Source organism: Mustela lutreola, chromosome 7 (genome assembly GCF_030435805.1).
Source record: "Mustela lutreola isolate mMusLut2 chromosome 7, mMusLut2.pri, whole genome shotgun sequence".
Lineage (NCBI taxonomy): Eukaryota > Metazoa > Chordata > Mammalia > Carnivora > Mustelidae > Mustela > Mustela lutreola.
Window position 1 is genome coordinate 8,069,359 of NC_081296.1, and position 26,000 is coordinate 8,095,358.

The 26,000-nt window shown below is 40.3% G+C and overlaps 1 protein-coding gene across 3 annotated transcripts in view; it reads left to right on the top strand.

Annotated features, from left to right (window-relative positions):
• Positions 1–1,484: 1,484 nt before the first annotated feature.
• Positions 1,485–26,000, top strand: part of BLM (BLM RecQ like helicase) — a 90,768-nt gene continuing 66,252 nt past the window's right edge. Inside the window, exon 1 of one of the 3 annotated variants that reach the window (XM_059179950.1) lies at positions 1,485–1,615. Coding sequence is in view for 1 of the 3 variants with exons in the window: in XM_059179949.1 (XP_059035932.1) it covers positions 2,265–2,287 (23 nt within the window). In the remaining 2 variants the exon portion in view is untranslated. Of the gene's footprint in view, positions 1,616–2,186; positions 2,288–26,000 lie in introns of those variants that run through there. The other 2 variants (XR_009355242.1, XM_059179949.1) reach the window with 2 other exon arrangements.

The following is a 26,000-nucleotide window of genomic DNA, read 5'->3' on the forward strand; positions in this document are numbered from 1 at the left end:
ACCATTTCAAAGTTTTCATGAATTTTCTATACATTACATAGTAATAAAAAGAATGAGTTGGTGGTACACTCAATATACATGAAGCTCACAGACATTACATTGAGCCACAAAGGGCAGATGTGATACCTGCTTATGGCTGGGGCGCAAGAGAGATGGGAATCCTACTGGGTGCTGGAAATGGTATATACCCCGATTTGGGTGGTGGAGATACACATATGTACAAAATTAGTGAACAAGCCTTCTCCTATCCTACTTGTCCCCAGATCCCTCCAACAATTGCTATTTATCTTTAGGATGAAGTCCAAACTGAGATCTGGTCCCTATTTTGTCTCCTGTCATCTATCTCTGTTGCTCATTTTCCTGACATTTCCTCAAAGGTCCCTTACGGTGTTTTTTCCTGTTCCCTGGCCTTTCCCACCAAATCATACCTCTCACTCATCTCGCAGTCTTACCTAACGCTGCCAGTCTGTGTAGGTGTCCCTCCTGGGTGCTCCCAAAACATCGATCAGTGTTCCTATCACTTTTGCCACCGACCTGCAAGTCTAACATCCTGTGCGCTCCCTGAGAAAGTTCTCAAGCTCAGCACAATGCCTGGCAATAGGGAAGGCAGAGATGTGAAAGACAAGAAAAAAGCTAAAGGAAAATTAAGGCAGTGTGTGGCCCAGGAGATTTCAGCTGAGTGTCACCCTTCATTGAGTTCTGAGACGATCCTACTTTCCTTTCTGGGTAGTACCCTTGAGTCTGAGTATTCGGAGCTCTCTAGATTTTTCATACCTTGTACTTTGTCTCTATCCTGCTATTTGGCCTTCTCACTATTAAAAACCTGCTTTTGCTTTTCCCCATGTGTTTTGTTTGACTGCAGCGTGTTATCTTTGTAGCATTTTAAAATCGGCAGATTTCACATAAATTTTCAATTTTTCTTAGAAGAAAGAAAGGGAAGGAGGGAGGAAAAGAGGGAAGGGGAAAGCGGGGTAGGAAGAAACATCTGGCATCACAGGGCCCCAGTCTGGCGTGGCAACACTCGGCGGCAACAGCAGCGTGGCTTCGCACTCGGGGAGCGCACACGTCCCCCGAAGCAGCTGAGTTTGCGACCCCTTTCCCGGTCGATGACACGTACAGTAGCTCGCGCAAGCTCGGGTGGGGCAGAGGCCAGCGTTTCAAGGAGGTGGAGGGGAGAATCCGTCGAAGCCTCACAGAAACATTGGGTAAGAGCCTGGGCCTGGTCTGTGGAAACTGCCAAGTCTCGGGCTCCTCTCAAACTCCGGGGGTTTTCACTCCCGCCCCAGCGCTCGGTTTAAGGGGCCCGTCTTATTGAAAGCCTCCACCGACAAGAAACACAGGGCACACAAAGATCCCGAGAGTACCGGAAGCCCGGGGGTTAACTGAGGTCACGTGACCCCGACTTCCGCACTCTGATTGGGCGTTGGGGACGCCCCCGTCCCAGGGGCGGGGACAGGTGCCATGGGGTGACGACATTGGTCGGTTTCCTCAGGAAACAGCCAATCGGGATCGGCCGGCTTCCGGCGCGAAATGAGCTGGCGCTCCGCGCCGGGGCGGAGGAGGCTGCGCGGGGAGTTTGGACCGGGTTACCGCCCGCTGCGAGCTTGCTGGATAGGTGAGTGCGGTGCGCTCGGACTTACGGGCGGACAGGTCTGGCCCAGCTCCCGCGACTCGGCCCCCGGGCCGAAGAGGAAGGCTCTCAGGTTCCTCCGTTGCCCGCTCTGGTTCGACGCGGCCCGCGAAGCCGTGCTCGGTCGCGGCCAGTAGCCTGAGAGGAGAGCCGAAAGCACGCGTGTTCGCAGACCCGCGCACAGAGGCGCGGGGGTGGGGCCGGGGCCGCCCCGGGCGTCGGTGGGAGAGCCGGCCCAGCACCCACGGTGTTTGGTTCTGTGCGCCGGTGCCTACCGGGGTCCCAGCCCAGACCCCTGGCACTCCGCACCCGCCCCCCAAGACCAAAGCTCGTCCTCTTCCTGTGTCCTTCCACGGGCACGCGCTGGGCTCCGGGGTTTTGGGTGCGCTGCGTGTCACGTGCTCGGGACCCATTATCTTACAAGTGTGGCTCCACGGCACCTCCGCGAAGGGGAGTGGTTGCGGACACAGGCTGCGTCGCATTGCCTGGATCCAATCCCGGCTCTCCCGGTACGAACCCCGTGGCGGCCCACTCGTCATTTAAACTCTGACTCGGTGTCCCTCTGTCTTAAGGCGGAAATCATCTCTTCCACATCCTGGAGGTTTCGTTAGGATGAAATGGCTTAATGTAGCCAATGGATGCTTCAGGGAGTACTTGGTACGTACTAAGGGTTCCGTTACCCCAAGTAGGTAAAACTGCCCTCCTTTTGACGAGGAGAATCTGAAGCACCAGTAGGTTGTCCCTGTGTTAAAAGAGCTGCCTGACTCCAAGGCGTCTTCCACACCAGACTTCCTCCCGTACCCCTCACGTGCCCTCAGGTTACTCAGCGTTTTGGACATATAACGGGCTGAGATGGGGGAGGCACATGCCAGCTCCTGGTGCCACCAGTGCAGACAAGTAGCACTTCTGTGTCCCGTCAGGGTTCAGGGGCAGTAACGGCAGAGACTGGGGTAGATGTCAGACATTGGGGGGCGCCTGGGTGGCTCGGTGGGTTAAAGCCTCTGCCTTCGGCTCGGGTCATGATCTCAGGGTCCTGGGATCGAGCCCCGCATCGGGCTCTCTGCTCAGCCGGGGAGCCTGCTTCCCCCTCTCTCTCTGCCTGCCTCTCTGCCTACTTGTGATCTCTGTCAAATAAATAAATAAAATCTTTAAAGAAAAAAAGAAATTGGGAAGGCAGACAGAAGTATTGCATAGGAGGAATGTAAATAGAACTATATTGAACCAAAGTTTTGTTAGCCAGGCTGCTGTTGGAAGGTAGCTTATAGTCTGAGAGGGAACAAAATTTCTGGGTCTCGAGTTCTTTTCAGTGCGGATCACCATGATAGCCACCATATTCATTCTATTTCTTTCTTTTTTTTTTTTTTTCCCTTAAGATTTTACTTTTTTGACAGAGATCGCAAGTAGGCAGAAGGGCAGGCAGAAAGAGAGGGGGAAGCAGGCTCCCTGTGAGCAGAGAGCCTGATGCAGAGCTTGATCCCAGGACCCTGAAATCAGGACGTGAGCCCAAGGAAGAGGCGTAACCCACTGAGCCACCCAGGTGCCCATCGTTCTATTTCTTTTTTTTTTTCTTTTTTTTTACTGATAAGAAAACCCAGAATTTAAAAACTACACAAAGCCCTTGGGGTTAGGTGTGTAGTGAAAGTCCAATATGCAGAGAAATCATATGCATCCAGTTGGGGATAGTCAGTAGTATCTATGAACGAGGGAGAAGGGAAGGAGATAAGAAGAGTGGGAGGGATTTGAAATATATTTGAAGCACTTTATGCCTTTGAAAGAGAGTAGGACAGAATTTGACTTCTTAAATTTGGTTGGTGAGTACATGGGTATCATTTTTTTTGTATGCTTGAAATATGTAAGGTTAAATATATATTAAACGATTATATTTTTCATACTAGTTTTAACCAAATACACACTTATTCCAACATATAATACCTATTCTCTGTATATACTTTTATGTACTTCTTTTAATGGAAGAAAGGATAGAACAAAGAGGCCCAAAGTAATTGCAAAGTACCCGGGAATGGAATGCTAAAAGCCCTAGGGTTCGCCATTGCTGGGAGCATGTCTTAAGCAGTCTCCTTCTCCAAGCACCTGCTGTTCCATTGGCACAAATATGCCATGGACACGCTTCACACCCCCCACCCTGTCTGGAACTGTACACCTGCCCTTCAAGACCCAGTTCAGTATTCTTTTGAAAGCTTCTCTGGTTTTCCTGAGTTTTTCCTTCATCTGGGAAGCTATAGACCTGCCCCCACCTCCACACTGGCCCATTTTGTTTTTTAAATTGAAGTATAGATGGCACAGAATGTTACCTTCGTTTCAGGTGTGCACCGTAGTGATTTGACAGCTCTAGACTGCATGCGGTGCTTGCTGCAAGTGTAGCTACCACCTGTCACCGCCCAAAGCCGCTACGATACCATTGACTCTATGCCCTGCACTGTACCTTTCATCCCCGTGACTTGTTCATTCCCTGCCTAGAAACCTGTACCTCCCATTCCCCTTCACCCATTTTGCCTGTCCCCAGACCCCTCCTCTCTGGCAGCCATCAGTTTGTTCTCCGTATTTATGGGTCACAGACTTTTAAAAGAAGAGACGTTTTGTGGGACTTACTTCATTGAGTTGTAATTACTTGTTGACATGTCCATTTCCTGCCGGTCTAGAAGCTCATCTAGGGAAGTAGTAATTAGGTCTTGCCTGCCTCTACTCCAGTGCCCAGAATGGTGCCTGGCATGGAGTGAAAAACACATGCTGAAGTCAGCATGTGGAAGGTCGTGGGGTTATGACATATGGACTTGGTTCTTTAGAATTGCAAGGAACTATTAGATTTACTTTGTTTAAAAATTCCTGTATCTTAATGAAACGCATTCGCAGTATCAAGGAAAATATTACACCCATAATTCTAGCTTTCAACCACATCAGCTATTTTCCTTTGTCATGGGTCCTTCCCGAATTTTAGCTATACAGATTCTTAGCTGTAAGCATAATGTACTCATAATTTACTCTTTTGTTTTTCCAATATCAAAGTACTCCCATGTAGCCACTAGGTCTTCATGACTGTGATTTATCTTATAAATTATCTCAGTATTGCACTCTCTTTGGTTTAATCGGTATGCAGTGTTACTTCGTGCTATTAATTCTTAGAAAAGAAAATGTTTTCCCATAAGTTTATTCAGTGTCTGTGTAGTCTGGTGAACTGTGTGTTTATACTCTCTGATCATTTGTTCATGGGAACTTTGGTGTTCTTTGTATGGTGGTTTTTTTTTAAAGATTTTTAAAAAAATTTATTTATCTGACAGATCTCAAGTAGGCAGAGAGGCAGGCAGAGAGAGAGGGAAGCAGACTCCCCACCGAGCAGATAGCCCGATGCCGGGCTTGATCCCAGGACCCTGAGATCATGACGTGAGCCGAAGGCAGAGGCTTAACCCATTGAGCCATCCGGGGGCCCCTCTTTGTATGTTTTTAATACTAATTCTTTGTTTTTGCCAACTTTAATTTCTCACAGAAATTTTTTAAAAGGATTTTATTTATTTTAGAGAGAAAGAGCTCATGCGTGGCGGTGAAGGGCAGAAGGAGGTGGGGGAGAGAATCCTAAGCAGGGTCCAAGTTGAGCACAGAGCGTGATTGGGGCTCGATCTTATGACCCTGAAATCATAACCTGAGCTGAAACCAAGAGTCAAATGCTTAACCAACTGAGCCACCCAGTGCCCCTCTCAAAGAAATTTTTTGAGAAAGAGGCTACATAGTATCTTAGGAAGTACATAGTATATGTATATATACAATTTAAAGATTAATTATTTAAAAATTGCAAAGTTTAAAAATTATAAAGTTTAATTAACAGTAAATTATGTAAACATAAATAATGGTTATAAAATAGTAATTTCACATAACCATCAAACAGATCAAGAAATAGAGTATTCCCGGTGTCCCTGGAGTATGACTTCCCTCTTAAGCAGTCTCCTTCTCCCCGCACTAGAGAGAACTATTCTGATTTTGTGATGATTATCTTGTCTTCATAGTTTACCCTATGTATGCATCCATGGGTAACATAGTTCAGTTTTACCAGTTTTGAGATCTGTAGTTCATGTATATACTCTCCTTTGTCTTATTTGGTTTGACATTATGTTTGTGAGATTCTTCCATATTGTGGATATAGGCTTTTTAAAAATTTTTAAAATAATTTTTAATAAACATCTATGTTATTGCTGTATTTATTTATGTTATTATGTGATTGTGCCACAGTATCTGTCCTGGTGTTTTGGGTTTTGTTGTGGGTTTTCTGTTTGTTTGTTTAAAGATTTTACTTATTTATTTGACAGACAGAGATCACAAGTAGGCAGAGAGGCAGGCAGAGAGAGAAAGGGAAACAGGCTCCCTGCTGAGCAGAGCGACCTATGCCGGGGCTCGATCCCAGGACTCTGAGATCATGACCTGAGCCGACGGCAGAGGCTTAACAACCACTGAGCCACCCAGTTGCCCCTATTTGTTTGTTCTTACCTATCTTGCTTTTTATGGCATTTGGATTGTTTTCAGGTTTTGGCTATTAATGTCGTTGTGAATGTTCTTGTACATATGCCCTGGTGCACATGTTCACAAGTTTGTATATGTAAGTCAGAGAACTACTGGGCTGAAGAGTGTGTGTACCTTATACTTTATAAGGCCAAATTGTTTTCAAAGGTGGTTGCACTCCCTCCCACCAGTGTGTAAGACTTTCCTTTGCCCCACATTCTTGCTAATATTTGATATTGTCTTGTAATTTTTGCGTATTTAGTAGGTATATGTATAGTAGTGTTTTCTTATGGTTTCAATTCCCTGGATTATTAGTAAAGGTGAGCTCCGTGTTGTTTATGGAATGTTTCCTTATTTGTAAAGTGTCTGTTCGAGTTTTTTGTCTTTCTTAGCAGCCATCTTGCTTTATCTCATTACTTTGTAGGAATTGTTTAAACATCCCAAACCCTACTAATTTGTCAGGTATATATAATGCAAATGTCATCTCTGTGGCTTTTGAACACAGATTTTAAATATGGTAGTCTACCATTGTTAAGCATCTTTTTTTGTGAAATGCCATAGGTAAAAGTGCAAAAAACATCTGTATAAGCTGTGTAGGAATGAGTTAGCATAGTAGGCCGAGACTTCTCTTTAGAAGGACCTCCTTGCAAGATTGGTTCTTGGCTGGTGAATGGGAACTTGGCTTTTGAAACGTTTCCTAAGCCAATATGGTTGTTTTGCCTACCTGGGACACTAACATCTGCTTTCATTCTGAGAGTCCACATTTTCGGTGGACAGAGGGTTCCTTTGTAACCAGCCCCCAGTAAAAACCCTCGATTTTGCATCTCTGGCAGGTTTTCAGGGGCAGAAATGGTGCATCTTCCCTGAGCGAGAGTGTGCTCTCATGGCAGGTAGAGAGCAGTATCCTACAAGCTCTGCGTGGTAGGCCTTTTCCCCTTGCTGATCTGGCTGATCCCTGCTCTCTGTTGCTACAGTAAATCTTAGCTGCGAGTAGTACTTACTATATGCTGAGTCCTAGAAGTTGTTCAGTGAAGCACTGAACGTGAGGGAGTGGTCTGGGAACCCCCAAAATAGCTTAATGACATATTTGTCAAAGCTCAGAATATGAGCTTTCTGCTCATATTTGTCAAAGCGAATACCCCTGTACTTAGCAAAGCACATAGCTAACACCCTCAGAGGGTGTCTGCCCCATCTCATCCTGTACCCCAAAGACAACCTTCATCCTGACTTTCGTGTGATCATTACCTTGCTTTTCTTTACATTCACTTGTCTCAAAAGTCTTGATGCTCTTTTAGGCTATTTGACACATAAAAAGATTCTTAAATTAAGATGTAATTCTCACAGATCTGTACCCTTGGGGCAAATAATACGTTGTATGTTAATTTTTTTTAAAAAGGTGTAATTCAATTTTGCAGTCTTTTTTCTTTTTGTTAGTGCTTTTTGTATCTTATCTGAGAAATCTCTGGGAAGGTATAAAGTTATTTTATATTATCCTGCAGAAACTTGATTTTTTTTTAAAGATTTTATTTGCTTGAGAGAGAAAGTGAGAGTGCACGCATATGCTGGAGAGGGGCAGAAGGAGAGGGATAAGCAGACTCCCCCGTGAGTGGAGAGCCTATGTGGGGCTTGATCCTTTGGGATCATGACTTGAGCCAAAGGTAGACATTTAACTGACTGAGCCACTCAGGCACCCCCAGAAACTTTATTGTTTTGCCCTTTACATTTAGATCTGCAGTTCACTTGAAAGTGATTTGTGGGGCACCTGGATGGCTCAGTGGGTTGGGCAGCTGCCTTCGGCTGAGGTCATGATCTCAGGGTCCTGGGATCAAGTCCTGCATCGGGCTCTCTGCTCAGCAGGGAGCCTGCTTCCCTCTCTCTCTCTCTGCCTGCCTCTCTGCCTACTTTTGATCTCTCTCTGTCAAATAAATAAATAAAATCTTTAAAAAAGAAAGAAAGAAAGAAAGAAAGGGATGTGTGTGTATGGAGTGAATGAAGTAGGGTTTAAACTTCATTTCTTTTCCATGTAGCTATCCAGTGTCCCAGCACTAACTATCAGAAAGATTGATTCTCTGATGTGCTGCAGTTATAAGTGTCATAAATTATTATAATTTGTCTGTGTATGGGTTTGTTTTGGGGTCCTTTTACTCTTCCACTGGTCTTCCTGCCTGTCCTTATATCATCACTGCTTGCTTTTTTTTTCTTTTTTCTTTTCTTTTTTTTTTTTTTTTTTTTTTTGAGACAGAGCACCTACAAGCATGGCGGGGAGCAAAGGGAGAGGGAAAAAGAATCTCAAGCAGGCTCCATGCTCAGTGCAGAGCGCAATGTGGGTCTCGATCTCATGACCCTGAGATCATGACCTGAGCTGAAATCAAGAGTCAGACACTCAAATTTACTAAGCTACCCAGGCACTGCATCACTACTATGGTTTTAAACAAGTTTTTTATTACGTCTTTATGTGTCTGGCAGAGCAAGTCTTAAGCACAGATATTTGCTTGAAGTGGCTATAAGGCTATCAGGTTTTCTGGTTGTTGTTGTTGTTTTTTAAGGTTTTATTTATTTGAGAGAGAGAACGTGTACACAGATGGAGAGTGAGAGGGAGAAGTAGACTCCCTGCTGAGTAGGGAAGCCAATATGAGCTTGATCCTGGGCCTCCAAGATCATGACCTGAGCCAAAGGCAGACACTTAACCAACAGAGCCACCCAGCGCCCCTTCTGTTTCTTTTTGAGTGACTATTGATAAGTTAATTTTTAAAGAAGTTAAAGATTAAGATTAAGATTTTAAAGTTTATTGGCACAATGTTCAGGATCTATTATGATATTTCAATGTAAATGGTATATGTAATTAAGTCTCTTCTTTCAGTCCCGTTACTGATTTGTGTCTTTTCTCTTGTTTTTGGTAAATCTTTTCACAAAACAAACTTTTTGCTTATTGAGCCTCTCTAGCATTTGTTTATTGTTTTTAGTTGTTTATAATTTTCTCCTTTCTATTCTCATTAGGCTTAGTTTGTTTTACATTTTGTAACTAAATTGGATAGATGCTTTCTGCTCACTAACTTTCTGCCTTCTTTTCTGACAGTATGACTCTACATTTCCTGCTCACTACCTCTTTAGTTGCATATCATATTTTTATATATGGACTTTTGTTATTTTTCAGTTGCAAATATATCCAGTTCTCATTGTGATATCTTATTTGATGCACAGTTTATTTATATTTATTTCTAAACATGGAGATTTCCTGTATTTTTTTTTCTTTTACTTTGAAAAATAAAAAATCTTAGGAAAAGTTGAAGGATTAGTACCGTAATGCTCTTTTTTTTTTTTTTTAAAGATTTTATTTACTTATTTGACAGAGAGAGTTCACAGTAGGCAGAGAGGCAGGCAGAGAGAGAGGGGGAAGCAGGCTCCCTGCTGAGCAGAGAGCCTGATGCAGGGCTTGATCCCAGGACCCTGAGATCATGACCTGAGCCAAAGGCAGGAGCTTAACCCACTGAGCCACCCAGGCACCCCCCCCCCGCCTTTTTAAAGATTATTTCTTTATTTATTCGAAGAGAGGAATGGGCAGGCCAGGGGAGGAGTATGGAGAGAGAGACAGGCAGACTCCAAACTGAATGCAGGGCCCAAGGCCGGGCTCGATTTCAGGACCCTGAGATCATGACCTGAGCCAAAAGCAAGAGTTGGACACTTAACCAACTGAGGCACCCAAGTCCCCCATGATCTATCTTCTTAAGTATACATTTGCATTCATAAAAATAGTTCATATGATAGGTTGCAAGGAAAAGATTGGTAATTTCTCTAAAGTAGAAATATTAGAAACAGTCCTTATCACTATACAACAAAACTAGAAATTTAAAATGAAATTTTAAAAAAACAAAAGACTGGTCTATATGGAAAATGAAACCCTCAATTAAAAGAACTCTTGGATGCAGGGGAACTGCAAATTGATATAAAGGATTCCTGAAAATTAATTAAATGAAAACACAACATTAGATTCTGTAAGATACATATAAAGTAGTGGTTGGGGGGATTTATTGTCTTACAATTCAGGAAGGGAAATAAATGAAATAAATTCTAAACTTAGAAAGTTAGAAAAAGAACAAAGTAAAACAAAAGAAAGCACAAGAGAATAAAAAACAATAAAGATAAAAGCAGAGGTTAATGAGATGGAGAAGAGAGAAACATCTGATTGAGAAATCACAATCTTAGATCTCAAACCATTTAACAAACCAGGTAAACTAATTGCTAAGTTAAGAACATTAGGAGAAATCACAAATACAAAATAACAAGTGGAGAAAAATGTTAATAATATTAATTTGCATACTTCTGTGTTAAGTGATTTTGAAAATTCAAATGAAATGGAAAATTATTTAGGAAAATACAATTTACCAAAATTGACGCCAGCAAAGATTGGAAGTTAAATCACTCAATTTTCATAGAATAAGGTTATGAAAGAACTGTCCCATTGAACACACACCAAAAAAACCCACTAGATCTAAATGGTTTCACAGAGAAACTTTATTGAAAAATTTTTGAGTCCATGTAATCCCAGTGCTAAGTACATTGTTTCAGAGCATAGGAAATGAAGGAAAACTTCCAAATTCTTTATTAGTTAGCTTTTTATACTTAGAATTATTGGTTTAGTCATCTGTCTTTAGTTGTTGAAGGGCTAAAGTGAAATAAAATTTCCCCCAAACTTTTCAGTCTTCTAGATATCTTTGGGTTTTATGTTTTTAAAAGCAGCTTTATTGATCTACAGTAAACTGTGTATGTGTAGAATGTATGGTTTTTTGCAGGGGTGGGGTGGAGGGAGAGGGAGAGAATCCCAGGCTGACTCTGTGCTAATCATGGACCCAGCGGTCATGACCTGAGCCAAAGTCGGGATTCAGTTGCTCAACCAGCTGAGCCATGCAGGTGTCCCTGTGAAGTGTACAATTGGATTAGTTTTGTTAGGAGATATCATCACTATATTCAGGTTCATTAACCTGTTCATCTTTCCTAAATTTTCCTCATGCCCATTTGTATTGCCTCCTTCCTGCTCCCCTTCCCCTAGTCCAGAATGAAGAACTCTTATAGTTTCTTAAAACAAACAAATACAGACCTAATTAAAAGTGGGCAAAGGAACAGCAAAGGAAACAGTTAACAAAACCAAAAGACAACTGACAGAATGGGAGAAGATATTTGCAAACAACATATCAGATAAAGGGCTAGTATCCAAATTCTATAAAGAGCTTAGCAAACTCAACACCCAAAGAATAAAGAATCCAATCAAGAAATGGGCAGAGGACATGAACAGACATTTCTGCAAAGAAGGCATCCATATGGCCAACAGGCACATGAAAAAGTGCTCCACATCACTCGACATCAGGGAATTACAAATCAAAACCACAATGAGATATTACCTCACACCAGTCAGAATGGCTAAAATTAACTAGTCAGGAAATGACAGATGCTGGCTAGAATGCGGAGAAAGGGGAACCCTCCTGCACTGTCGGTGGGAATGCAGGCTGGTGCAACCACTCTGGAAAACAGCATGGATTCCTTAAAAAGTTGAAAATAGAGCTACCTTACGACCCAGCAATTGCACTACTGGGTATTTACCCTAAAGATACAGATGTAGTGATCCAAAGGGGCACGTGCACCCGAATGTTTATAGCAGCAATGTCCACAAAGTGAAAGAACCTAGATGTCCATCAACAGATGAATGGATAAAGAAGAAGTGGTATATATAGTCAATGGAATACTATGCAGCCATCAAAAAAAAAATGAAATCTTGCCATTTGTGACAACGTGGATGGAACTAGAGGGTGTTATGCTTAGCGAAATAAGTCAATCAGAGAAAGACAACTATCCTATGATCTCCCTGATATGAGGAAGTGGAATGCAATATGGGGGGCTTAGGGGGGTGGGAAAAGAATAAATGAAACAAGATGAGATCGGGAGGGAGACAAACCATACGAGACTCTGAATGTCACAAAACAAACTGAGGGTGGCGGGGGGGGGGCATATGGAGAGGGTGGAGGGGTTATGGACATTGGGGAGGGTATGTGATATGGTGAGTGCTGTGAAGTGTTTAAACCTGGCAATTCACAGACCTGTACCCTTGGGGCTAATAATACATTACATGTTTATAAAAAAAATTAAAATAAGGGGTGCCTGGGTGGCTCAGTGTGTTAAAGCCTCTGCCTTTGGCTCAGGTCATGATCTTAGAGTCCTGGGATCGAGCCCCACATCGGGCTCTCTGCTCCGCGGGGAGCCTGCTTCCTCCTTCCCCCTCTCTCTCTGCCTGCCTCTCTGCCTACTTATGATCTCTGTCTGTCAAATAAATAAATAAAATCTTTTTTTTAAAATTAAAATAAAAAAATAAAATTAGAAAAAAGAAAGAAAAAGTGGGCAAAGGATTTGAGTGGACATTTGAGCGAAAACATGAAAAGATGCTCGACATCACTAATTTATTAGAGAAATGCAAACTGAAAACACAAGATATCTCACACTCACTAGGATGGTTACTATAAAAAACAGAACAGAAAATAACTTGTGTTGGTGAGGATGTGGAGAAATTGTGCCCTGTTGGTGGGAATGTAGAATGGTATAGCCACTGTGGAACATAGTATGGCTATTCCTCAAAAATTAAAAATAATAGAATTACTATAGGATCCAGGAATTTCACTCCTGGTATAGACCCAAAGGAATTGAAATTGAAAGCAGGGTTTCAGAGATATTTGTACACACATGTTCACAGCAACATTATTCACAATAACCAAAAAGTGGAAACAACCCAAATGTCCATCGACAGAAAAATGGATAAACAAAATGTGTTCGATCCATACAATAGAATGTCACTAAGCTTTAAAAAGGAAGGAAATTCTGACACATGCTACAGCATGAATAAACCTTGAAGACAATATACTAAGTGAAACAAACCATTCACAAAAAGACAAACACTGTATGGGTCCACTAAAGCAGTCAAATTCATAGACGCAGAAAGAATGGTGATTGTTAGGGAATGGGGAAAGGGAAGTAGAGAGTTATTGTTTAACAGGCATAGTGTTTCAGTTTTGCAAGATGAGAAAGTTCTGGCAATTGGTTGCACGACAATGTGAATATACTTTATTCCACTGAACCAATGCTCAAGATGGTAAATTTTATATTACATGTAATTTAGCACAGTTAAAAAAGGATATAGGAGCCAGCTTTAAGGAGCTCCATTCCCACTAATCAAATATGAAAGCGTTTAAGTGTGGAAATAATGACAGTAATGGATGACAACCCACCAAATACATTAAGAATCCTTCCTGATAAAAAGCAAATAGGGGAGAAGGGAAAGTTCTTTATACTCACATGCCAGCTACTGAACGATAGTGCCCACTGCAAAGACTGATGGATGGGGTTATGAAAACCATCATTGCACAATTCTGCTGTTTACTATCACACTATTATTTCTTCAGGCCTGAATCATCAATGGATACTAAAACAATTACTTTTTCTAATTATCTTATTAGTGATTTCTGGCATAATTAATTTGGTTGGACAACATCTTGTGACTTCAATCCACTGAAATTGTTGAGACTTGCCTTATAGCCTAGTACATGGTCAGCTTCTGTAGGCATCTGTTCTTGAAAAAAATGCACATTTTGTAATTGTAAAGGTTGTGTTATTCAGAGCTGGGTGGTTGCTGATTGTTTAGTTACTTATTCTATCAATTACTGAGAGCTAATTTTAAATCTATAATTATAGTCTTTTGCTTATAATTTTATCAGTTTTCCTTCATGTAATTTGCAGATACTTCATGGGCCATACAGATCTAAAGTTTTCTATCTTTCTAGTGAATTGAATTTTTTTTTTTTAAGATTTTATTTATTTGACAGAGAGACAGCAAGAGAGAGAACAGAAACGGGGTGGGGGGAGGGTGGGAGAAGGGAGAGGGAGAAGCAGGCTTCCTGCTGATCAGGAAGCCTAATGTGGGGCTCGATCCCAGGACCCTGATCTCATGACCTGAGCCGAAGGCAGATGCTTAATGACTGAGCCACCCAGGTGCCCCAGAATTTATCATTCTACCGTGACCCTCTTCATCTCTAGTAAGGCATTCTGTCTTAAGAATCTGTTTGTCTGGTATTAATATAGCAATCTCAGCTTGCTTCTGGTGAGTTTTTACTTTTTTTTTTTCATCTTTCAGCCTTTCTATACACCTAGTGTTTCAGACATGTCTCTGACAAACAGCAGATACAGTAGTTAGATTTCATTGTTTAAGTTCAGATTGATAATCTTTTCAGCCAGAGTGGTCAGTTTATATTTATTGTAACTAACAAATATTTGGATTTAAATCTACTACCAACTTATTTTGTACTTTGTATTACATTTTCCCTTTTCTCTCCTTTCTTATAGCTTTTCTTAAAGGTTTATTTGAGAGGGAGAAAGCATGCAAGCAGAGGGCTGGTGGCGAGGGAGAGGAAGAGAATCCCAAGTAGACTCCCTGCTGAGCATGGAGTCCAAGCCGGGGCTGCCCTGAGATCATGACCTGAGCTGATATCAAGAGTTTTAAGTCATTATATTTTTATTCTTCAGTGGTTACCAAGAAAGTGCAGCATGCACATTTGTCTTCTCAAAGTGTGAAGCTAAATAACACCATACACCCCTTATAACACAGGCCTTGGAGCACATTAACTCTCTTTATTTCACTTATGTGTCATTATTGTTGGGTATTTTAATGATTTATTTCAGCCCTGCAAGACATTATTGTTGCTTTGCACAGTCAGGGTTTTCGTGGATTTAGCCACATATTTACCACGGTCTTGACTTCCTTCCTTGATATCATCTGTCAGTTATCTAGATGATAGTTCCAATTATCATCTAGAACTTCCAGATAGGCTCACTTTTCTACTACCTGAAGTACCTCCTTCAGAATCTCATTTAATGAGAGTCGCTGGTAGAAAATTCTTGGTTCTGATGATCTGAAAGTGTTTTTATTTTACCTTGTGTTTCTTTTATGACAACTTTGAGATATAATTCACAAAACATAAAATTCACCCATTTAAAGAGTACAACTCAGTGGCTCTTACTATATTCGTAGACTTGTATAGCCATTGTCACAGCTGATTTCAGAATATTTTCCTCAACCCAAAGAGAACCTCCACACCCCTTGCCGTCACCCCCAATCTGATCATCACCCCCATCCCCAGGCAAGCACTAACCTACTTTCTTTATACAGCTTTGCTTATTCTGTACATTTCATATAATTGGAATCATACCATATGCCTTTTTTTGTGACTGGCTTTTTATCCCTTAGCATAGTATTTCAAGGTTCATCATTATTGAAGCATGAATCAGTACTGTATTCCTTTGTATGACCAAATAATATTTCATCACAGGGACACACATGTTTTATTTTTCCATTTGTCAGTGGATGGCCATTTGGGTTGTTTCTACTTTCTGGCTATTGCAAATAATGCCTCTATGAACATTCAGGTACAAGTATTTGCTTGAATCCATGTTTTCCATTCTTTTGAGTGTATATCTAGGAGTGAAATCACTCTGTTTAGGCTTTTGAAGTACTGCCAGACTTTTCTAACACAGCTGCACCATTTTGTACTCTCAATAGCAGTGTATGAGTGTTCCGATTTCTCTGCATCCTCAACACTTATTATCCATTGCTTTTGTTATAGTCAGTTTAAAAGTAACAGCTTTACTGAGATGTAATGTAATTCACATATCACAAAATTCATCCTTTTAAAGAATACAATTCAGTCTCAGTTTTTGAGGGATATTTTTGCTGGGAAAAGAGTTCTAGGTTATTTTCTATGAGCACATGGAAATACCATTCTGCTGCCTCCTGATTTTCATTTGTGCTAAAGAGATCAATTTTCTGTTCAAATGTTGTACAATGATATAATGTGATGTGGATTTCTTTTTTATCTATCCTGCTCAGAATTTGTCTGCATTCTTGAATCTGAAGATTCTTGTCTTTGATTCTGGAAACTTCCCAGCTGTTACCTTTTTAAGTATTAGTTCTGCCCCAGTTTCTCCTCTTTCTGGAACTAGATTTCTGTTTAATTTCTGTAACAATTTCTGACTGTATCTTCCATGTCTTCTAATTTCTCATATTTTGTACCTGTTTATCTATATGCGTATGCATTTGTTAAGTCAGAAACCATGAAGGATCTTAGATTTTGTCCTTCTTTTAAACTAGGAAGTTAGCCTGTCACAGGATTTTATACACATGTACATGCACATTTGCATAGGTATTATTGAGACCCAAGACCCCTGGATCAGAGATAAAGACAAGTTATTGTAGCAAACACAGCCAGCAATATCTTGCATCAGTTCCCCCTGCCCTAATTCCCACAGGGTGAGGTGATAAGGGCAAGGTGATACTGTGAGTATATACAGTTTAGTGCATTACAGAAAAGGAACTCCAAAATTCAGAGACTCTGAACAGTTAAGGGTTGCTGACACACTGCACGTCCTTCCCTCCAGAGAGATTACTCGTTACCCTAGGATGTAGGCAAATCTGCCCCGGGTGAGATGGGGAAGGTGCCTTAAGGTTTGTGACCCTGAAATGTAAGGAAATGTCTCCAGGGACTTTGTCTTTACTACTGTGGGTTGTCTCTGGGGAGGTGTGACTCCAGCTCTCTCTGGAGGGACACACTATGTCTAACTGCCAAAGATTTAACATGTCCTTTGCTCAGTAGGCTTGGACCATGTAGGAATGTGAGAAATTCCTGGAAACTGATTCTGGACACTTTCTTGTGATTTTCCCTCCCATTTAGTAATTATCTCTTTAGTTGTGTGTAATGTACTGGTAAATCCATTCATTGAATTCTTAATTTTGGTTATTGTATTTCTCATTTTTAGAAGTTCTCTTGGCAAGATCATTTTTATAGTTTTCTGTTTACTGCAGATACTTCCAAACTCGTTTTTGATTTTTCTAAACATAATAAATGCAAGTGTTTTACACTTTTATGCCTAATACTGCTCAACTGTTTTTCTATTACAACTAGTTCTCATTTCTGGTGCCCTGTTTCCTTGTGTGCTTGGCTATTTTTGTCTGTGTTTGCTATGCATTGTCTTGAAGAATTATTTATGAGAATTATTTAAGCCCTAAGATAAAGGTATATTTCTCCAGGGATGTTTTTGCATTTGCTTCTGCCAGGTGTTCTGGAGTTAGGATCACTTTAATCTAAATTCATGACTCAAAGTTTTAAGAATTTATTCAGGTGTAAAAATTGATTCGAAAATATTTTTGGACTTGTGGTCTCATGGTCTGTTCCACTTAGTCCCTCAGCAGCTGGTAACTTCTCTTCGCTTACAGACACCAGGGATAGAAATCGAGTTTAATTTTGGTTTACGTTTTCCCAAATCATATAGCCATTGGGGGTGGTGGTTTTATAGGGGAACATTTCCCACCCTGGTTAGGCCTTAACTCTCATTCTGTCCACCTTTTCCCTCCAAAGCTATAAAAATTGATGTCCATATTCTCAGGATCAGACATCTGTCTTAGGACAAAAGCAATTTCAGAGCTTTCCATGACACTCTGGTTGCCCACTTTTGTTTAGATTTTGACCTGATAATTTTTTTAACTTGTCATAGATTTGATGTATTTAATAATTCTTTTTTTTACCCAACACCAATCTAGAGCAACTGTCAACAAACCTTTTCTATAAGGGGCCAGATAGTAAATATTTTAGGCTTTGCAGACCAGATAATCTCTGTCATAACTACCCAACTATGGTGTTAAAGCTGTCATAGGTAGTATGGAAACAAAGAAGTATGGGTGCGTTTCAGTAAAACATTGCTTACAGAAATTGGCTGCAGGCCAGGTTTGGCCAGTGAGTTGTAGTTTGCCAGCTCCTGATCTAGAGTATATTGCTTGCTGTATACTCCAATAACACTTGTTAAATACTCATTATTTCCCCATTTTGTTATGTTTCTCTCACCACATGTTAAACATTATGTTTTAGAGACTAGGGTTTTTTTTTTCTTTTTCTTTTTTTTCTTAAGATTTTATTTACTTGAGAGAGAGAGAGCATGAGAGGGGGAAGGGTCAGAGGGAGAAGCAGACTCCCTGTTGAGCAAGGAGCTGGATGTGGAGCTTGATCCTGGGACTCCAAGTTCATGACCTGAACTGAAGCCAGTCGCCTAACCAATTAGGCACCCTTAGGTTATTCTTTTTTTAAGATGGGTACCATGCCATTTAAATTCCTGTTACAGTTAACATAATTGTATTTCCCCAATGTTATTTCATATTCTTGTCTTGTGCTTTTGTCAAATGAACTTTAGAAGCATTTTTATTGAGTTTTATGAAGTATTCTTGTGGTGTTTTCATTGAAATTTTGTTAAACTCATGAATTAACTTACCAAAAACTGTTATCTTAATGATATTTAAACCTTTCATTGAAGAATATGAAGCTTTTGTCTATGAAATATTTTTCCAATTTTTTCTTTATTTCTCCCAGTAATATTTGGTCATTTTCTTTATATCATGAAGATATATGTCTTTTGTTAGGTTAATTGGTAGTTAGTACTTTTCATTGCTATTGTTAACTGAATGCTTTTTAAAAATTGTATTTTCTAGTTAGTTATTACCACTACACGAGAATGCACGTGACTTCTGTGGATTTCTACTTGTCTTTTATTTAACCACTTCGCTGAAGTTTTAATTATGTATTGTTATGACTGATTTTCTTTGCGTTGTGTTGGTGTATAATCATATTGTCTGCATGTAATGATACTCTAATCTCTTCTAGAATTTTCTTTTTTGAATATTTTCACATTGGCAAAATGTCCTGTATGAGAGAGAGAAAATAAGAGAATGGCCTTGTCTTTTGTCCCTGGGTTTAATGGATTCACTCCTATTGTAAAATATAAGTGTGGGCCTTAATTTTAACTTCCAGTTCTGTGGTTCAGTCTATCTATTAGAAATGGTTTGAGTTTTATCAGATGGCTTTTCAAAAATGCATTGGTAATACGTACTGTATAATTTTATATATATGGATGAAGAAGTTCAAGAAAAACTAATCATTGGTAATAGAGTAAGAAAGTGGTTACATCTGGGGTAAATTAACTGGGAAAGGGGACAAGAAGGCATATTGCAGTATTAGAAATGTTCTATACTATGTTTTGAATGTCGTTTATATAGTTGAATATGTAAGTAGACCTATATTGAGATTTACATTTAAGATCAGTGTACTTTACTGCCTGTATGTTTTACCCCAGTAGAAATGTATTTTTTAAAGTCTATTGATCTGATCATACTGATTTTTATTAAGATGACATATCATATTAATGATTTTACTTAACGTTAAACCAGCTTTACATTTCTGGGATAAGGCATAGTTGTTCACAGTTATAGGTTTTTTGAGGGATGCCTGGGAGGTACAGTTGATTAAGTACCTCTTAGTTTCGGCTCAGGTCACGATCTCAGGGTTGTGAGATTGAGCCGTGCATTGGGCTCCATGCTCCAAGCCAAGTTGGCTTGAATTTCTCCCTCCCTCTCTCTCTGCTCCACCCCCCCCCCCACCCTGTGCACATATGTACTCTCTCTCTCATTCTCTCTCTCTCTCAAATAAATAAATCTTTAAAATAATAAAGTCCTTTTGAGCCATCTTTTCTATACTCTTTAAAATTGATTTTATGCTTTCATTTAATAAGTTTTAGCTAAGTGCTAGGTATTTAGAGATGCTGTGGGTTATGAAATCAATAAGGGTCCAATCTTTGCATTGTACTCACAATCTAGTAGAAGAAATAACCAATCAAATAATTTTTTAAATGTATGTAGAGTTACAACTATGATAAGAACTGCAGGTGGGAGGTATTTGTTATTATGAGAGTGTGTTATAGGGGAATTGTTCTTCATCAAACACACACACACATATCTGTGTAGATACAGATATATATGTTGCTTACTCTCTACTGGAGACCATTCTAAACACTCCACAAATACTAATTCATTCAAATTCACATAGCAACCACATGAGGTAGGTGGGCATTGTATAGATGAGGTATCTGAAATGCAGAGTGGTTAAATGATAATGTCTAAGGTTCAGGAGAGGCTCTCACATGTTTTGAAGGTAAAGGGATGCCAGTTGAGAAGGATGAACTAATTATACAGGAAGGAGAAAAATCAGTAATAAACAGAGTAAGGTTTTGGGGAAGATGGAGGATGTGTAGGGGACCTGAGGGTTCAGGTAGAGAACTTGACCTTGTCAAAGAGAGTAGGCTGGATCCACATAAAGGGGGAGCTTGCGTGTTTGGCAGCAGAAAGGTGAGGAAGTTTCCTATGGTCTTTTCTCTGTTCTCTGTAATGTATAAAGGAAGTCATCTGCTGAGAGAGAGGAGTAAGAAGTTTGAGGAGAAGTAACTTGAGAGTAGATTGGTCAGAGAACTATACTTTTACCCCGCAGAGCAACAGGCCCATTTGAGGTTGGTGAGCATGAATTTAAGTTTCTTATTTGGTTCTTACGATGTTTTAGGGTCAAGACCATGCTTGTGTTGTAGAATGAATTTGGTGCTTTTTAGAGAAACTTTATAGTTCTTTTCGGTTTTGACTGTTCATTTTGGTTTCCTATTATATCAATATTGAAGACATCTCTTTTTTAATGAAAAGTCTGTTTAATTTAGATTTTTCATATCAACTCTAATACATTGGTACTTAGTGTTTCTGTTTCCCTTTTTTTTTTTTTTTAAGATTTTATTTATTTATTTGACAGAGATAAATCACAAGTAGGCAGAGAGGCAGGCAGAGAGAGAGAGAGAGGAAGAAGCAGGCTCCCCACTGAGCAGAGAGCCCGATGTGGGGCTCGATCCCAGGACCCTGAGATCATGACCTGAGCCGAAGGCAGTGGCTTAACCCACTGAGCCACCCAGGTGCCCCTGTTTCCCTTTATGTTTTATTTCTTTTTTTATATTTTACTTTGTCCTTTCATATTTTGTTTTACTATTTGTCTCTTTATTGTGCTCTAGAAACAACTTCTTGGTTGTTTCAGTTCCCCTAATTTTTCTTTATGGGCTTTCATTTCATCCAGTTTTTTTTTTTTTTTAGGGGTGTGTGGGTGGCTCAGGTAGTTAAGCAGCTGCCTTTGGCTCAGGTCATGGTCCCAGGATCATGGGATTGAGCCCCACGTCAGTCTCCCTGCTCAGTGTACAGCCTGCTTCTCCCTCTCCCTCTGCTGCTCCCCCTGTTTGTGCTCTCTCTCTCTCAGATAAATAAATAAAATCTTTTTAAAATTTTTGTTTGAATTGTTATTCTGTGCTTTTTCTAAGATTAGTATATAATTAGTTTCTTGTTTTCCTCTCCTTCAGTCATACTCAGATAAAGGAGATTCTTAGCAAGGGCTATGGGCTTCTGGTGGGACTCAGAACCGCCTGAAACTTTTTACAAAATTGTGTTCATTTTTCTGGACAGAGGGTCCATTACTTCCATCAGATTGTTATCAGAATCTATGACCTAAAATGCTAAAAACTAAAAACCACTGCTAAGAGTTCAGTATATAGTGTTTTAATTTTCACTGTTTAAAAATAGTACCATTCTATAATATTGAGATTTTTCATCAGCTCCAGTTGTTTTATTTAGACCATAATTTAAACATTCTAAATTTTACTTTTATTTTCCTTATTAATTTGTTTTTTTTTTAAATATTTTATTTATTTATTTGATAGAGACACAGTGAGAGAGGGAACACAAGCAGGGGGAGTGGGAGAGGGAGAAGCAGGCTTTCTGCCAAGCCAGCAGCCTGATTCCGTGCTCAATCCCAGGACCCTGGGATCATGACCTGAGCCAAAGGCAGATGCTTAATGACTGAGCCACCCCAGTGCCCCTGTTCATTTGTTTTTATTAACTTGTGCCTCCAAATTGAAACTGTGTAATCTCTACTTTTTTGTGTGTGTATTCTTTTTGACAGCTTTTTTTATTGCTAATCAACATTTTTTAAAGGATTATATTCTCTACTTCTCATTTTATTCCTGCCAGCTACCATTTAGTTCTGGAATCATAGAAGACTAATTTTAGAAGGAAACACAGATACTCTCCAACCCAACCTCCTTCTTTTACAAATGAGGATGTTAGAGAGAGTAAATGAATTCCTCCAAGCCACATGGTGAATTTGTGGCAAGACTGACCAAAGAAGCTGGGTTCTTAGTACATTTCTCATTTCCACTGGTCTTTGTGTTTTGTAGTAAAGTGATGCTGATTTCCTTACAATTCTGTTTCTTTCCATTATTTCTCCTTGCATTTTTTTTTTTTTTTTTTTTTTTAAGATTTTATTTATTTATTTGACAGAGAGAAATCACAAGTAGGCAGAGAGGCAGGCAGAGAGAGAGAGAGAGAGAGGAGGAAGCAGGCTCCCTGCTGAGCAGTGAGCCCGATGCGGGACTCGATCCCAGGACCCTGAGATCATGACCTGAGCCGAAGGCAGCGGCTTAACCACTGAGCCACCCAGGCACCCTCTCCTTGCATTTTTAACAGTTTTAGCTTTATTGACTTTCTTGCTGTGTTGTTTGGGTCATAGAGATTGAATATAGTTTGGGTTTTTTTTTTTTTTTTTAAGATTTTATTTATTTATTTGTCAGAGAGAGAGCGAGCGAGAGCGAGCATAGGCAGACAGAGTGGAAGGCAGAGTCAGAGGGAGAAGCAGGCTCCCTCTGGAGCAAGGAGCCCGATGTGGGACTCGATCCCAGGACGCTGGGATCATGACCTGAGCCGAAGGCAGCTGCTTAACCAACTGAGCCACCCAGGCGTCCCTAGTTTGGGATTTTTAATCATTCTGCAATGACTATTTATTCCCTTTGCCTTGGACTCTTTGATATAATGTGTAGGTTCTTTTTATAGCTCTTATCCATTGTTTTAATTTTACTTATTAAATATAACTGGAAGTTAAATAAAAGTCTGAAAGATGGAGAATTACTTTAAGTACATTTTTACTATGGATATTAAAGAGAGAGATAATTAAAACCTTTGTAATAAAAATAGCGATAGGAAGATCTTTGGGAAAATGGACCTGACAACCACCTGATACCCAGTAATTAATAAATTTCCCTTTCTTGTGGGATGTAGTTGGATTCCACATTTTGACAGCTCTGCTTTTCTTAGGTAACTAACACAGATATGCCTCTTCCCAGAAGATAAACTATGTATGACAATAAATGAAGAAAACATATATTTATGAAATCCTAGTCAAAAGTCTCTCTTCGTATAGAAATTGTGTTTGCTTGATTTGTTTAGAGAGAGTGTTGCTTGTCCTTGGTGTGTGTGGAGGTGAAGTTGAGGTTTGTAAGGTTATGATTGGCCCTCACTTTTGCCCCAGGAAAGGTAGCTCCTCCCTTTGAACAGTAACCAAGTGGAGCTCACCCCTGAAACCTACACCTCCAGCACAAAACTGGAAACAGAGCAAGACCTGAATGTTAGCTGGCCCTGAGTTTCTTAAGAGCAGTCTTTTTGGCCAGTCTCTCCCTGTGTCCTGAGGTAGCCATCCTAAGACAAGAAAAAGAAAAGAAAAGCTTGACCTAGAGAGAAGGTAATACTGATTGTGATAGATCCCAGAATATTAACTTTAGTCTCATTTATTTGAAAGAAAAGGAATTCTGCCTTTTAAAAAAGGCGGAGGGAGAAAACTTTGCTTTCTCTGTCGTCTGTTTTTCTGCAGTCTTTAACCTTACTTTTATTGTAGTAACTGCATTTCACAGCAACAGTCCTTTTCCTGCCAGTGTTCTCAGACCACATTGCTGACATGGTTAACTCAGATGACCCTCTCCTTCTACGAACTTTTGAAATTTTTGTTTTTGTTCATTTTTGAACACTGAAAGAAGTTAACGGTTTATTATAATTTATCATACTTAACAATCTAGAAGTTTGCAGCCACCAGCAATCCCAGCCCAGTTTCAAATGCAGTTGGGAATTTGGGCATTTCCGAGGAGCTATTAGTATAGTGAATCTTGTAGGTAAAATACACATGTACTTTTTTTTTTTAAGAGAAGTGGGTGGTAAGGGCAGAGGGAGAGAGAGAATCCTAAGCAGGTTCCATGCCCAGTGCAGAGCCCCATGTGGGGCAGTCTTACGACACCGAGATCATGACCTGAGCCAAAATCAAATCAGATGCCTAACCTACTGAGCCCCCCAGGCGCCCCCACGCATATCTTTGATGGCACACATGAAATTGACAGTAGTCTCATTCTCAGCAGACTGACTCAGGCCACGCAACGTGGGTTTTATTGTTCCGGATGTTAGCACATGTTCTCTTGCCACATGAAGACATGAATTTGGACATTCATGGCATCAGGGCCTTCATAGCCATCATAGGTGTTCTCTTCTCCACCCCTTACATCCTTAAGAAATTCTGCTTCACTGGCACAAGAACTTTTGTAGTTTCCTGGCAAAGCAAGAACACAGAGTCTGCAAGCCACTGCTTGTGTCTACCTAAATTTGTGTTTTTAAAATCATTGTTGCTATTTGAACATTTCTCTTTTTTTGAAGATTTATTTTAGAGGGAAAGAGTGTGCACATGTGTGCAAGCTGGGGAAAGGGCAGAGGGAGAGAAACAGACTCCCTACTGAGCACAGAGCCCCATCAATGTGAACATTTCTTAACAGCCAGTTTGGGAAATAGCCATGTACTTTTACCATGTTAAAACTCTGGGCACCTGTGTGACGCAGTCAGCCGAGCATCCGACTCTTGGTTTGGGCTCAGGTCATGATCTCAGGATTGTGAAATCGAACCCCCCATCAGGCTCCACACTCAGTGTGGAATCTGCTTGAAATTCTCTCTCCCTCTGTTCCCCACCGCCACTCACTCTCCTACTCTCTCTCTCTCTCTCTCTGTCAAATAAATAAATCTTAAGAAAAACAAAAAAAGAAGATGCTTCTCTTCTTGTCACCAGTGAATGAGAGTTGCTTGGATCTTTTTAATTTTTCCTTTTAGGGGCGCCTTACTGGCTTAGTCAATGAAGCATGCAACTCTTGATCTCAGGGTTATAAGTTTGAGCCCCATGTTGGGTGATTACTTAAATTAGAGATTACTTAAAATTTTTTTTTCCTTTTAGTTTAATGTCATTAGACGACTACTTAGTATCATAACATGCTTGTTAAATAAAGATCCTTGTAAACTATTTTTGTTATTCAAGATACTGTTCAGATAGGGCCCCTTTAATCATTTATTTTTTGCCATTGGTTTCTTTTAATTTACAAAGATTTGAAGAAGTCTCTTTTACTGGGTATATGTTTTGTATTCCAGCTCTGGATTCTTCTCATCCTCTCATTCCTTCTTTTCACTGGCTTGTTCTTTCTTTGCATGGATATGGTCTTGCAGTTTACTTTGTTCCATTCAGTAAACTTTTTCACATTTTTGAATCAGTGTTTTGCTTAATACAGTGGCTTAAGAATGATTTCCCTCCGCAAGTGAGAGAAAATTGTTGATCATTTTCCAAATTACACCTGCAATTCCTGTGGGGAGCCTAATTCAGAAGTTTTCTGGGCCCATTGCTTAGTTGCTCTTCTTTGGTATTGTGAAACTTTTTTCTTTTTAATATTTTATTTATTTATTTGACACAGAGAGAGAGAAATCACAAGTAGGCAGAGAGGCAGGCAGAGAGACAGGGGGAAGCAGGCTCCCCGCTGAGCAGAGAGCCCGATGCAGGGCTCGATCCCAGGACCCTGAGATCATGACCTGAGCTGAAGACAGAGGCTTAACCCACTGAGCTACCCAGGCGCCCCTATTGTGAAACTTTTCACTGGTCTCTGTGTTCAGTTTATTTTCCTCCTTTAATTTTATATCACTAATCTTTGCTGTTAGTGAACAATTTTTTGTGTGTCAATTTTAATGTTTTAATGTAGTAGGCACAAAGGCGACACTTCCTTGCTTCTCAGCACTCACCCAACTTCTTAA